Consider the following 13,153-nt stretch of genomic DNA (forward strand, 5'->3'; position numbering starts at 1 on the left):
CATTCATTCATTCAATTACGTGTGGTGACATTCATTGTATATCGTGCCTGATATACTGTGTCTATGTCCGGTCCTATATATTGCAATAGGTTTGACCCTGGCCCAAAGGTATGTAATCTCCCGCGGAGTATTTGCTATTGAAACAGTTCAAGTTAAGGTGGAGCCTTGTGTCTTTTGAACACGGGGACGGCTTTGACTCACACAAGGAAGCTGCGGAGGTTTCCTTCTTCAGTTTATTGATTTATTGACATTGATTTTCTTCTTTTTTTCACCATTCGTTTCTCTCGACAGACACCAATAGCATTTTCGTAAAGTATATTTTTTTGTTTAAAATTACATTTAGAATATTTTACTCACATATGTATTTTTATTGGTTCATTTTTTATTATTATTATTGCAATAAACAAGAGTAGCCAGTATGGGTTGGGTATTGCTACAATTCGACATACAAACTCTTACTTGTCCCCTCTGACAATGAAATTCAAAAAAAGTACTTTATTGGCAAGACACGGTTTCACCAAAGTGTCTCCATCTTTATCTTTCTCTGGATGTTTTCCAAATGGCACCCTATTCCCTATAAAGTGCACTACTTTTGACCAGGGCAGTACATAGTGAATAGGGTGCCATTTGGGCAGCATTCTCTGCCTCTGGTGACTAATAAGGATGGAATAAGGCTAAGAGCCTACACACAGCTACCAGGACACCTGTTCAGAAAATATGTTCAACAGTATTGAATAATTACATGAGGATGTACGTACCATTTGAGGTGACTACGATATGAACATAGATGTGAATTTCAACTTCATGGATCTAACAGTGACAGAATCAAACCCTTTGAACTGATCGGTTGGGTCATGGTTGTTAATAATGTTTGATGCTTCGTCAACCTTATATCAAGAAACAATCGCTTAACGTCTGTGCCTGCGTGGGCGGGTTAAGGTTTGTCTCCTCTATTGTGGTCGGCCACCCTGCCTGGGTTAAGGTTTGTCTCCTGTATATCGTGATAGGCCACTTCTGTTCCAGCCATGGCTTCTCTGGTCTCTGATTGGTGGAGAGTGGGGAGAGCAGGTCTCAACACACACAATATTACACAGGGTGCATCTGAAATGGCACCCTATTCCCTATATAGTGCATTACTTTTGACCAGAGCGCTATGGGCTTAGTGTACCATTTGGGACGCAGACATAATGATTACACACCAACATGAACAAGAGCACTACTCCAAGTACACTTTTTAACTTCACCTCAAATGAAATAATCTCCACCAAGTCAAGATCAAGTTTAAGATCATGATTAAGATCATGATTAAGTTAACCAAAAGAGCACATTGGTGGATAAACTGACTGAGTCAGTTCTTACATAATGGCATTGATATAATCATGTATTCTGTCATATCAGGATTTATTACTCAATACTCAACCTTATTTCTCACACACGAAAATGAAACACAACGCAACAAAAACACAAAAAAGTCCAAACTAAATGAAAACATCTTGTCAGATCAACTTTAATGCCAGCTACCTGGCATGTACGTACCGTTCCCCAAGCAGAGATTGGCTGCTTTCCAATTATCTCTCTTTCACCCGTAAGTGTACACTTCTTCACTCCCCCTTATTTAAAAGCATTGGATTTTTGCAAGCATGATTTACGCCATGTTCCTTACACCAGTCAATTTTAAATCCACGAGGGTGGGTGTAGGATTGCACACAGGATTGTAGGTCAGAGAATTGGACCACAGCCATAATTACCGTTGGATTAGACTCCTCTAATATTAATGGCCCTTCCCTAAACCACTTCTTTATTGTCCTTCTTCCGGCCCTGTCCCAAATCGACCTCTAGACCCTTCAACCTACGCACTTGAAGAAATCTTAAGATGATTCGATACGCAATATGGTAGTAGCGCAATCTGGCCGACTGATTGACTAGACGGCATTGTTGTGTCCAATCCGCTGAGATCGCTGCAAGTGCATAGGGTCTAGGGGTCCATTTAGTATTGGGCTTCTCTACTGTACCCTCTGCAGGCCACCTCCTCTGTGGACGAACATAAAAGGCCTATTATCAGGCACGTTTCCCATTCATAGGACCAGGAGTTTTACATGTCTTTTTTACTATGGTTGAGTTTTACTATGTGACTCGACCATGTGACCTGACCAGGACAAACATGTATTTAAGCACATCTAGGACCCAGAGTTCACTGTACATTACCCTGTAGTGTACAACACACTGTTTACACTTAACAACAACAAGTTAACTCTCCGATCAAAAGGTAAGACATTAGAACACATTGCTTCTCACTGGAAGGGCAGTGTACATCTCCGTTTGGGGTGGTGTTCATTAGGGCACTTTTTGCAACAGAAAACGAACGCCTGGCGTTTCTTATTGGACGAGTTCAGGTAGTACCGCCCTGTTCAGCTCCGTTTCGGCTAGTTTTCCTCCGTTTTGAGGCCGCCGTGAACACGGCCCAGTGCTACAGCAGTGTTCAGCAGGGCAAGCTTCTCTTCTTCTAATTCTCAGTTCAGGTAGCCTACTGTAGGTGGACAGCACAGTCTCTGCATCCGGTATCTTACCAACTCCTAAAAATTCCACCCGTCTCACTTCCACCCGTCTCCAACCATTCCCTCCTAAATAGAATTGTTGTGTTTATTATTATTAGCACGTCACTATAATTGTGTAGGTAACTATGGAGATGAACCAACCAACCCAAAACACAACAGAACAAAACACTGATCAGTCACGGTGAAATAATACACATAGCATTGCATGGCTTTCCGTTTAAAGACAGGAAGGCGTGGAAGTCCAAAATAAAGAGGGCTGGGCAGGGTCTCCCAGGCCTGTCCTAAATACACTACGTGTGACCTTGCTGTGCTAGTGCTCCAGGGTGGTTGTCACTTAAGTTCAGTGTCTTCTCTCTCTCTCTCTCTCGCTCTCTCGCTCTCCTCTCGCTCTCGCTCCATCTCGCTGTGCCGCTCTCGCTCTTTGTCTCTCTCGGGGGATCTGGTAGAGATCGTTTGGAAGTTCGCGGTCCCGTTGTTGCCCTTATGTAGCCTTAAACCAACCCTCCGGATGGAAGAGGATGAGAGAGGGGGGTCGATCCAGTGATGCATAAGAGAAGACCCTGACCCTTCCGGACCCCAGAACTACAGGCCCCAAACAGAGAGAAGGACAGGGAGACATACAGGGAGATACTCTACGTAGAGATACTGTACACTGGTCACACCACCAACACTGTATGGAGTTCATATGGGGGGGGGGGGGGGTTGCATAGGTGGATGGATTCCGGAACCCTGTGCTTTATCACAGATACACAAATCATTCTCTCCACACGCTCTCGGGGACACACACAAACGCACACGAGAACAGACTCTCGTGTGGTTGTACTTTGAGGACTAAGACTCACATTGCGGTCTCACTGAGTAGTAGATGCAGAATACCAGTTAGAGTATATGACAAGGTTCCAGGTTACTGTGTTAAAGGGGCAGTATGAACCAATGCACGCCTCCTCTGCTCTAGCTCCTCTCTCTGTTCTCGCGCTCTCCTATCCTGTGGAGAGGTTTAGCTGTGATCGTTATGGTGGTTGACACACTTCCCCCCCCTGCAGCCATCTTTGTTGTTACAATCTATTTTCAAACGCCAGCGTGTCTCCGCCTCCTCCACAGTGCCCCTGGGTCTAGATATACAGTGACCCACGCTGGTCGTCCTCTCACCTAGCCCTGCCACAAAGTAACCCAGAGTCCTGCTCCCTTTCTCCTCTCTTACCCCTCTCTCCTTTCTCTCCCCCATAATCACCCTACACTCTGTCCCCATTAGGAGAACCCTTTTTGGTTCTAGAGGAACTCTTTTGGGTTCCATGTAGAACCCTCTGTGGAAAGTGTTCTACGTGGAACCAAAAAAGGGTTCTTCAAAGGGTTCTCCTACGGGTACAGCCAAAGAACCCTTTTAGGTTCTAGATAGCACCTTTTTTCACAATCACCTTTACAGTCCTGTTCTCTTCTCTCCTCTGCCCCGCCCCCACACGTCCCACATCAAGACGTGACCATCCCAATCCTGTTGTCACCCACAGTAATACCATAACAAGGACCTATAGGTCCACCAATAGGAAGAGAGCCTAGGGGTCACCCACAAATGGGGAACAAGGTTGCCTGTTTCGTTTGTGCCCCCGAGAGCGGGAGGAGAAATGTACAGTATTGTGGAATATTGCTATACTTATACATGGCTACACACGTTCATAATAGCGAAGAAGAAGACCACTGAAAAGCAGCTAGCCTACTGTACTGGCATACTATAGTAATAATATTCTCTTGGTTTGGAGGTGCATAGGAAGAGGTGGAGGAGAATAGTAGACTAAGTGCACGTTAAAGAATGATGAGGAAACCATACATACTTATAGTGTGGCCCAGCGCATACTGCACTGGAATAGTTAGCTGCAGTGGAGGGGGGTGTGTGCGTGTGTGTGTGTGTGTGTGTGTGTGTGTGTGTGTGTGTGTGTGTGTGTGTGTGTGTGTGTGTGTGTGTGTGTGTGTGTGTGTGTGTGTGTGTGTGTGCGCAATCAGTCTCTTCAGTTTGTTCTATCGCTGTATGCAGTGATGGATCTCACAGTGTGTGGGGGAGAGGGAGGTGGGGAGGTGAGAGACGAACAGGGGAGTCTATCCAATGCATACTGTGTATCGCTCCTCCTATCGCTCTCTCTCTCTCTCTCTCTCTCTCTCTCTCTCTCTCTCTCTCTCTCTCTCTCTCTCCTCTCTCTCCATCAGTCGATCACTCGCAGGCACAAGTCTATGAGATGGAGGGAGAGTTTCAGGTCAGGGTGCCCTCTTCCCTTTCTTTTCTACTCCTCTAGATGTTTTTTACGTTTGATTTGTTCACCGATGATTTGTTTAACCTATCAATTGCTGTTTGTCGTTTATTTTGATTATTTTCTTCACAGTGTGCTTTTGGAGTGGCTGCTCCTGACTGGCCGAGGTGGAGGGGGGTGGAGTCAGTAAGGAGAGAAGAGGATTGGCCCGTGGGAGGTACGCATGGGTCCGGGGGCGGGTCTTAGCATGGCGTGGCTGAGAGGCGGGCCCTGTAATAGGTGGTGGTGGTGGTGATGCGAGGGGTGGTGGACGGAAGACGCTGCGGCGCGAAGCTGAGCCAATTGGTGGTTTGAGGAAGCGGCGGCGGCCATCGCTGCGGCAACCGCCAGGGGACTGGGCAAGAGCCCAGCGCCCAAACATTTGGAGAGATCCTTAGAGAAGGTCAGAGAGGACTGAGGGGAGAGAGAGGCAGAGAGCGAGGGAGAAAGAGAGGGAGGGAGAGACGGATACAACGTTTAAGTGGCAGAAGGTGAACACAAGGGATTCAGGGGAACAAATATAGAAATTGCATTTCAGTTTGAACCTCTTTGATCTCACAACACAGAGGATTCTACTCAAACTATGTTTCCAGCCAGCTACAAAATGGATCTTCAGCGCTTTGGTAAGGAATCTACTCAGAGGAGGCTGCTGGGAGGAGCTGTAGGAGGACGGGCTCATTGTAATGGCTGGAATGGAATGAACGGAACGGAGACAAACGCGTTGTCTTTATTTGTTTGGTACCATTCAATTGAGTCCATTCCAGCCATTACAGTGAGCCCGTCCTCCTGCAGCTCCTCCCAGCAGCCTCCTCTGAATCTACTTTACCATTAAGTACTGACTACTCAGGAGACAGCCAAACCTCCTCTCGTTAATTAACTGCGTGTTTGAGATAGACAACAATGCCCTTTGAACTTCACAGAATCACTGATCTACCATCCCCCTCACGTCCCAAATTACTACCCAGCCTTAATCAGGCTGATCCAGTCAAACGCAACGTTAATCTGATCTAGCCCTGGCACGATAATCTGATCTAGCCCTGGCACGATAATCTGATCTAGCCCTGGCACGTTAATCTGATCTAGCCCTGGCATGTTAATCTGATCTAGCCCTGGCACGATATTGTGATCTAGCCCTGGCACGTTAATCTGATCTAGCCCTGGCACGTTAATCTGATCTAGCCCTGGCACGATAATCTGATCTAGCCCTGGCACGATAATCTGATCTAGCCCTGGCACGATAATCTGATCTAGCCCTGGCACGATAATCTGATCTAGCCCTGGCACGTTAATCTGATCTAGCCCTGGCACGTTAATCTGATCTAGCCCTGGCACGATAATGTGATCTAGCCCTGGCACGATAGTGGTCGTAGAGGTGAAAAGTTACCGTGAGGTCAGCCCCCCTGTGCTTCTTGTGTCGGCTGAGGAGTGGGTTGGGTTTCCCTGCCACTCCGTCCCGGTGCCTTCGACTAGATATGTGCTGCAGGGCGAGAGAGCGAGAGAGAGAAAGAGAGAAAGAGAGAGGGGGAGAGATTAGGAGAGAGAGCGAGAGAGAAAGAGAGAGGGGGAGAGATTAGGAGAGAGAGCGAGAGAGAAAGAGAGAGGGGGAGAGATTAGGAGAGAGAGCGAGAGAGAAAGAGAAGGGGAGAGATTAGGAGAGAGAGCGAGAGAGAAAGAGAGAGGGGGAGAGATTAGGAGAGAGAGCGAGAGAGAAAGAGAGAGGGGGAGAGATTAGGAGAGAGAGCGAGAGAGAAAGAGAGAGGGGGAGAGATTAGGAGAGAGCGAGAGAAAGACAGGGTGCAGTGTTAGACAGCAGCCAGACAGACAGACAGGTAGAGTTGAACTCTGACCTCTTGAATTCTCTAACAGCCGGTCCCAATCTACTCCCTAACTCCCTAACCCTTCAACGTTTGCAGATCTGAATAGGTATAATCAGGGTAATGGTGGAGCTTACAAGGAAGGGTTTAGCGAATTTGAACTAGCTGAGCTCTAGACTAAGGAGCCTAACTGCAATATATAAGGTACAAATGATAGGTAAACAAAACCAGTAGTCTCTAGTTAGGAGATTAAGAGGAAAGAAAAGATACAGTATGATGCCCCCCCCCCCCCCCCCCTTTCTTTCCATCACTCTCACCTGCTTGAGCTGCAGTTCGGAGTTGACCCGCACGTTGCAAATCTCACAGTGGAAGGTGCGTTCCTGAGTGTTGGGGTCCAGCGGCCCCCCTCCCAGCTCCCCTGGGAGTTTGGGGCCCAATCGAGGGTACGCCTTAATGGGACCCAGCCCACTGCGAGCCTCCAGGATAGTTTTGTGTTTGGTGCCTACACACACACACACACACACACGCACACACACGCACACACACACACTTTCTTTAATTGACTTAAAGAAAATGGTGTCTAACAATCCCACAAAGGGATTGGTCAAGACACAAAAATAAGTCTTCAGTTCAGGATGACATCACCCCCAAGAACACTAACATGTACGCTATGCTGAACTCTTATGTGGCTCATGCTAAACCCATCTCAATTGCTAGAGCTCATCACCCATTGTAAACCTGGAATCATTTCCCTCATACCACAGAACAGCATATGGTGAAGGAGAATATGACAACGAGAGAGCTGGCCTAATGGACTCTCTGGAGCGGATCATCGTCTCGAACTCAGCACACGTTCAGTTAGTGGAGTGGGACTGGGAGGTGTAGTGTAATATATTCGCCACTAGAGGGACACAGTGAACAGGTAACGCTGGTCGTCTACAGAAGTGTTACTTTTGGACGTAACATAAGATGGTGTTTTTCAGGATCTCTGCATTTTCAGAGCGTTGACGTTGGCACCGAACAGAAACACATCTTTAGATCTCTCTGTTCTCTTAGGGTAGCTGATTCAATGTTCTGGGTTCGGCTTGACTGAGAGGTCATATGGGTGGTTTAATAATGTCTTACAGGGGTCAACTGTCTAGAACAACATCTATAAATTGAAGTCGACTCGTGCGTAGCTTTAGGTCTTGAAAGAATGGAAGAGCATGGTGAAGTATGTTCTGTGAGCTGCCTCTCACGAGCAGAAATATGAGTGTTCACATTTTTTGAATGGTTAGGAATACACAGACAGACAGCACTGACGACGTTGTGCCAAAATAGTTCCTATAATTAATTGCATGTTTTGCTCTTGCCTGAGAAATTCCAGTCATGTCCTACCCTCTGCCACCACTGCCTCCACCCCCCCCCGCTGTCCTCCCCCTCCTCCCCCAATCCCAAACCACCAAGCAGTCTGGTTGCACTCTGTCTGACTGAGGGGTTTATGTGCATCCCAAATGGCACCCTATTCCCTATGGGCCCTGGTCAAAAGTGGAGCACTATATAAGGGAAAGGGTGCCATTTGGGGCGCAGGCTTTAACTTGTTCGATCAATCTTTGAGCTTTGAGAAGTGAGTTAGAGGTTACAGCAGGAGAACATGGGGAGTGGAGGAGGTCGTGGGGGGGGGGGAGTGGAGGAGGTCGTGGGGGGGGGGGGGAGTGGAGGAGGTCGTGGTGGGAGGGGGGAGTGGAGGAGGTCGTGGGGGAGGGGGGAGCAATGTCTGGAGTGACTGGTTTCACGTGTGGACAAAAATGTGCACTTTTGTTACTGCCTTTGTTCTATTCTGGGCCGACAATGGACGAACCCCCTCGAGGGTGTTTTTCACTTGTGCTCTGCGAGCCGAGCTTGACTCATGTTTACAATTAACTAAAGTACTACGCAAACAGACAGGAGAAGTTTCGTAACATGAAAATAGACAAAAACACAGAAAGGAAACCATTGTGTAAACGTATGATTACGGTTGAATACACATCCATCCATAACCTTGATCGCTCCTCTCTGTATGTAATGTATATTGTATCATGTATATATCACTTGCCACTTTAAACAATGCTACTTAATATAATATTTACATACCCTACATTACTCATCTCATATGTATATACTGTACTCTATACCATCTACTGCATCTTTATGTAATACATGTGTCACTAGCCACTTTAAACTATGCCACTTAATATAATGTTTACATACCCTACATTACTCATCTCATATGTATATGTATATACTGTACTCTATATCTCTACTGCATCTTTATGTAATACATGTATCACTAGCCACTTTAAACTATGCCACTTTGTTTACACACCCTACATTACTCATCTCATACTCTCATACTCTCAGTACTCGATACCATCTACTGCATCTTGCCTATGCCGCTCTGTACCGTCACTCATTCACATATCTTTATGTACATATTCTTTACCCCTTTACACTTGTGTGTATAAGGTAGTGGTTTTGGAATTGTTAGTTAGATTACTCGTTGTTTATTACTGCATTGTCGGAAATAGAAGCACAAGCATTTCGCTACACTCGCACTAACATCTGCTAACCATGTGTATCTGACAAATAAAATTTGATTTGATGTTCGTCGCACTGCTAGCCACACTGTCTGTCTCTTTGTCTGTGATGTTCGTCGCACCGTGAGCCACACTGTCTGTCTCTCTGTATGTGATGTTCGTCGCACCGCGAGCCACACTGTCTGTCTCTCTGTATGTGATGTTTGTCGCACCGCGAGCCACACTGTCTGTCTCTCTGTATGTGATGTTCGTCGCACCGCGAGCCACACTGTCTGTCTCTCTGTCTGTGATGTTCGTCGCACCGCGAGCCACACTGTCTGTCTCTCTGTATGTGATGTTCGTCGCACCGCTAGCCACACTGTCTGTCTCTCTGTATGTGATGTTCGTCGCACCGCGAGCCACACAGTCTGTCTCTCTGTATGTGATGTTCGTCGCACCGCGAGCCACACTGTCTGTCTCTCTGTCTGTGATGTTCGTCGCACCAAGAGCTGAACTGTCTGTATCTCTGTCTGTGATGTTCGTCGCACCGCTAGCCACACTGTCTGTCTCTCTGCCTGTCATGGTGGTTGCACCGCGAGCCACACTGTCTGTCTCTCTGTCTGTGATATTCGTCGCACCGCGAGCCACACTGTCTGTCTCTCTGTCTGTGATGGTGGTCGCACCGCGAGCCACACTGTCTGTCTCTCTGTCTGTGATGTTCGTCGCACCGCGAGCCACACTGTCTGTCTCTCTGTCTGTGATGTTCGTCGCACCTCGAGCCACACTGTCTGTCTCTCTGTCTGTGATGTTCGTCGCACCGCGAGCCACACTGTCTGTCTCTCTGTCTGTGATGTTCGTCGCACCGCGAGCCACACTGTCTGTCTCTCTGTCTGTGATGTTCGTCGCACCGCGAGCCACACTGTCTGTCTCTCTGTCTGTGATGTTCGTCGCACCGCGAGCCACACTGTCTGTCTCTCTGTCTGTGATGTTCGTCGCACCACGAGCCACACTGTCTGTCTCTCTGTTTGTGATGTTCGTCGCACCGCGAGCCACACTGTCTGTCTCTCTGTCTGTGATGTTCGTCGCACCACGAGCCACACTACCTGTCTCTCTGTCTGTGATGTTCGTCGCACTGCGAGCTACACTGTCTGTCTCTCGGTCTGTGATGTTCGTCGCACCGCGAGCCACACTGTCTGTCTCTCTGCCTGTGATGGTGGTTGCACCGCGAGCCACACTACCTGTCTCTCTGTCTGTGATGTTCGTCGCACTGCGAGCTACACTGTCTGTCTCTCTGTCTGTGATGTTCGTCGCACCGCGAGCCACACTGTCTGTCTCTCTGTCTGTGATGTTCGTCGCACCACGAGCCACACTGTCTGTCTCTCTGTCTGTGATGTTCGTCGCACCGCGAGCCACACTGTCTGTCTCTCTGTCTGTGATGTTCGTCGCACCACGAGCCACACTGTCTGTCTCTCTGTCTGTGATGTTCGTCGTACCACGAGCCACACTGTCTGTCTCTCTGTCTGTGATGTTCGTCGCACCACGAGCCACACTACCTGTCTCTCTGTCTGTGATGTTCGTCGCACTGCGAGCTACACTGTCTGTCTCTCGGTCTGTGATGTTCGTCGCACCGCGAGCCACACTGTCTGTCTCTCTGCCTGTGACGGTGGTTGCACCGCGAGCCACACTACCTGTCTCTCTGTCTGTGATGTTCGTCGCACTGCGAGCTACACTGTCTGTCTCTCTGTCTGTGATGTTCGTCGCACCGCGAGCCACACTGTCTGTCTCTCTGTCTGTGATGTTCGTCGCACCGCAAACCACACTGTCTGTCTCTCTGCCTGTGATGGTGGTTGCACCGCGAGCCACACTGTCTGTCTGTCTGTCTCTCTGTCTGTGGACTCTAACGTTATTTGGGGAAAGAGACAATATTGCTTCCAGATTGTGTGTTGATTTGGGCTGCTACTCTGCCCAGATTGAACTGCAGGCACTGTCGCTGTCACACACACACGTCTGAATGTCTTCGTTTATCTCTGTTTTGGTTTAATATCTGTCTGTGTAGCGTAAGTGATCTTTGTGGGAGTTTGCATGTACGTACTTAATTAGTGCTTGAGTGCACATGCATACTGTAAGAAGAGATGAGAGGGAGCCCTCTGTTACACGATCAACTAGCAATCTTATCTCATTCATCACTGTGTCCTGCCCCTGGGGCTCAATCAAACATCTATTACAAAAAGCCTTCCAGAGGTTACTCTAATGATATCAGTGATCATTTTTCCATTGGTGGACACTTAATCTACATTAAGCTGTTCATTGATGTGTATTATCATGTCTGGCTGACTGGTGGTCCAAGGCTATTCTTATTCCCTTAACAACACTGCCTTACTGCTGTGGCGTGGTAATGGTGATATGTAGGGACGTGTGTGTGCGTGTGTGTGCGTGTGTGTGCGTGTGTGTGCGCGTGTGTGCGCGTGTGTGTGGTGTGTGTGTGTGTGTGTGTGTGTGTGTGTGTGTGTGTGTGTGTGTGTGTGTGTGTGTGTGTGTGTGACATGAATCAGAACACAGAGGGAGTGAGGGCAAGTTAACTGCTTCCCCGGGTTATAAAAACAAAGCCACTGAGACTGAGTGGAAGGTTTGAGGGGAGTTGAGAGGAAACAAATACTATTTGAACCCAGGTCTGGATTCATAACAGCTTCGTGGTTTTACAGGCTTAAAGAAACTCCTCCAGTGGTGGAGCATTAAGAGGGCCTCATCTAGCAGCATTAACAGGACTTCCTCGGCGTCCTATTCAGGCTGAATGCCTGGGGTAACAGAGAACAGCTTTCTGCTGCATCCGCTTACAGTATCACAAGATACATCATGAATGTTTGAGTGGGAGACTCAATACCTTTCAGAGAATTATTATCAAGGCGTATTTGCTCTGTCACTGGACTGTGTAGGCCTGCGCTGGCTGGGTGATAGAGGACGTGTAGAAACAGGAAGGAAGAAGAGGAGAAATATGCTACTCGGGGCATGTTGGATCAGACACGACAGTAAAACCATTTTGGGAAGGAAGCTTTTGGTTGAAGAGGTTATATGCTTGGCTAGAGTCTAGCACCTTTGATTTATTTGGTCACCCTCATCTGTGTTTGAACTTGAAACGCTTACCCCTTTTGGTTTTTATTTTCCCTAAGTGCTGGATAAAATGAAAATGGCGATGTTGATGAGGGTGACGCAGGCCGGGCAGATGGATAGAGGAGATCCGATCTGAGTCAAAATATATATATTTTTTTCATCTGGCACTCCACACAGGCTAAATCTCAAGCTCCCAAGGTATTTGACAGAAAACAAACATTATGTTAGCCCAGGTCTTTTGGTAAGGAATTCTCCATTAAGTACTGACTATTCAGAGGACTGCCAAGTGTCCTCTCCGAGATTAGTAACCTGAAGATGGTCACTGCCCATACATACATTTTACGTACCTTTGTTGTGAGCCTCCAGTTGTGAAAGGGAGTTGACGGCTACTTTGCAGAGTGAGCAGTAGAGGAGTTTCTTAGCTTTGTCCTCCTCTGTCTCTGGGCCGGCCGGGGCCCCGGGAGCAACAGGGGCCACTTGACCACCACTCTGGTCTGGGTTGGTGGTGCCGAAAGCCAGGGGAGAGTCAGAGGATTGGGGGAGCAGAGGAGGAGGGGTGGGGGAGGTCAGCATGGGACACACAGAGGGGGCAAGGGGGAGTCGGTGGTGGGAGAGGTGGAGAGGGGAGGCAGGGGGTGTAGGGGCCCAGGCAGGGCCAGCAGAGATCCCCCATTAAACTGTGACGACAGAGGTTCGTCTATAAAGAGGAAACACAAGGGGGAATCACTGTCAAATAAAATGCAGTGTTAACAAAACAAAAAAAATGAGTAAAGCAGGTCACTGGAACTATAACGTGTTTACAATAGACTTCGACGATGCTGTCCAAGTGTGCTTGAGGTGAAGCAGAGTTAAGTCTTTTCTTCTAA

The 13,153-nt window shown here is 47.9% G+C and overlaps 1 protein-coding gene across 1 annotated transcript in view; it reads right to left on the reverse strand.

The window, feature by feature from the left end:
- Nucleotides 1-215: 215 nt before the first annotated feature.
- The window catches only part of znf385a (zinc finger protein 385A), a 125,006-nt gene continuing 112,068 nt past the window's right edge, over nt 216-13,153 (reverse strand). The window contains 5 exon segments of the mRNA XM_065005514.1: nt 216-5,245; nt 6,216-6,308; nt 6,963-7,147; nt 12,635-12,880; nt 12,883-12,984. Of these exon segments, the coding sequence (XP_064861586.1) occupies nt 4,976-5,245; nt 6,216-6,308; nt 6,963-7,147; nt 12,635-12,880; nt 12,883-12,984 (896 nt within the window). The 3' untranslated portion in view covers nt 216-4,975.

This window comes from Oncorhynchus nerka, linkage group LG20 (genome assembly GCF_034236695.1).
Source record: "Oncorhynchus nerka isolate Pitt River linkage group LG20, Oner_Uvic_2.0, whole genome shotgun sequence".
NCBI lineage: Eukaryota > Metazoa > Chordata > Actinopteri > Salmoniformes > Salmonidae > Oncorhynchus > Oncorhynchus nerka.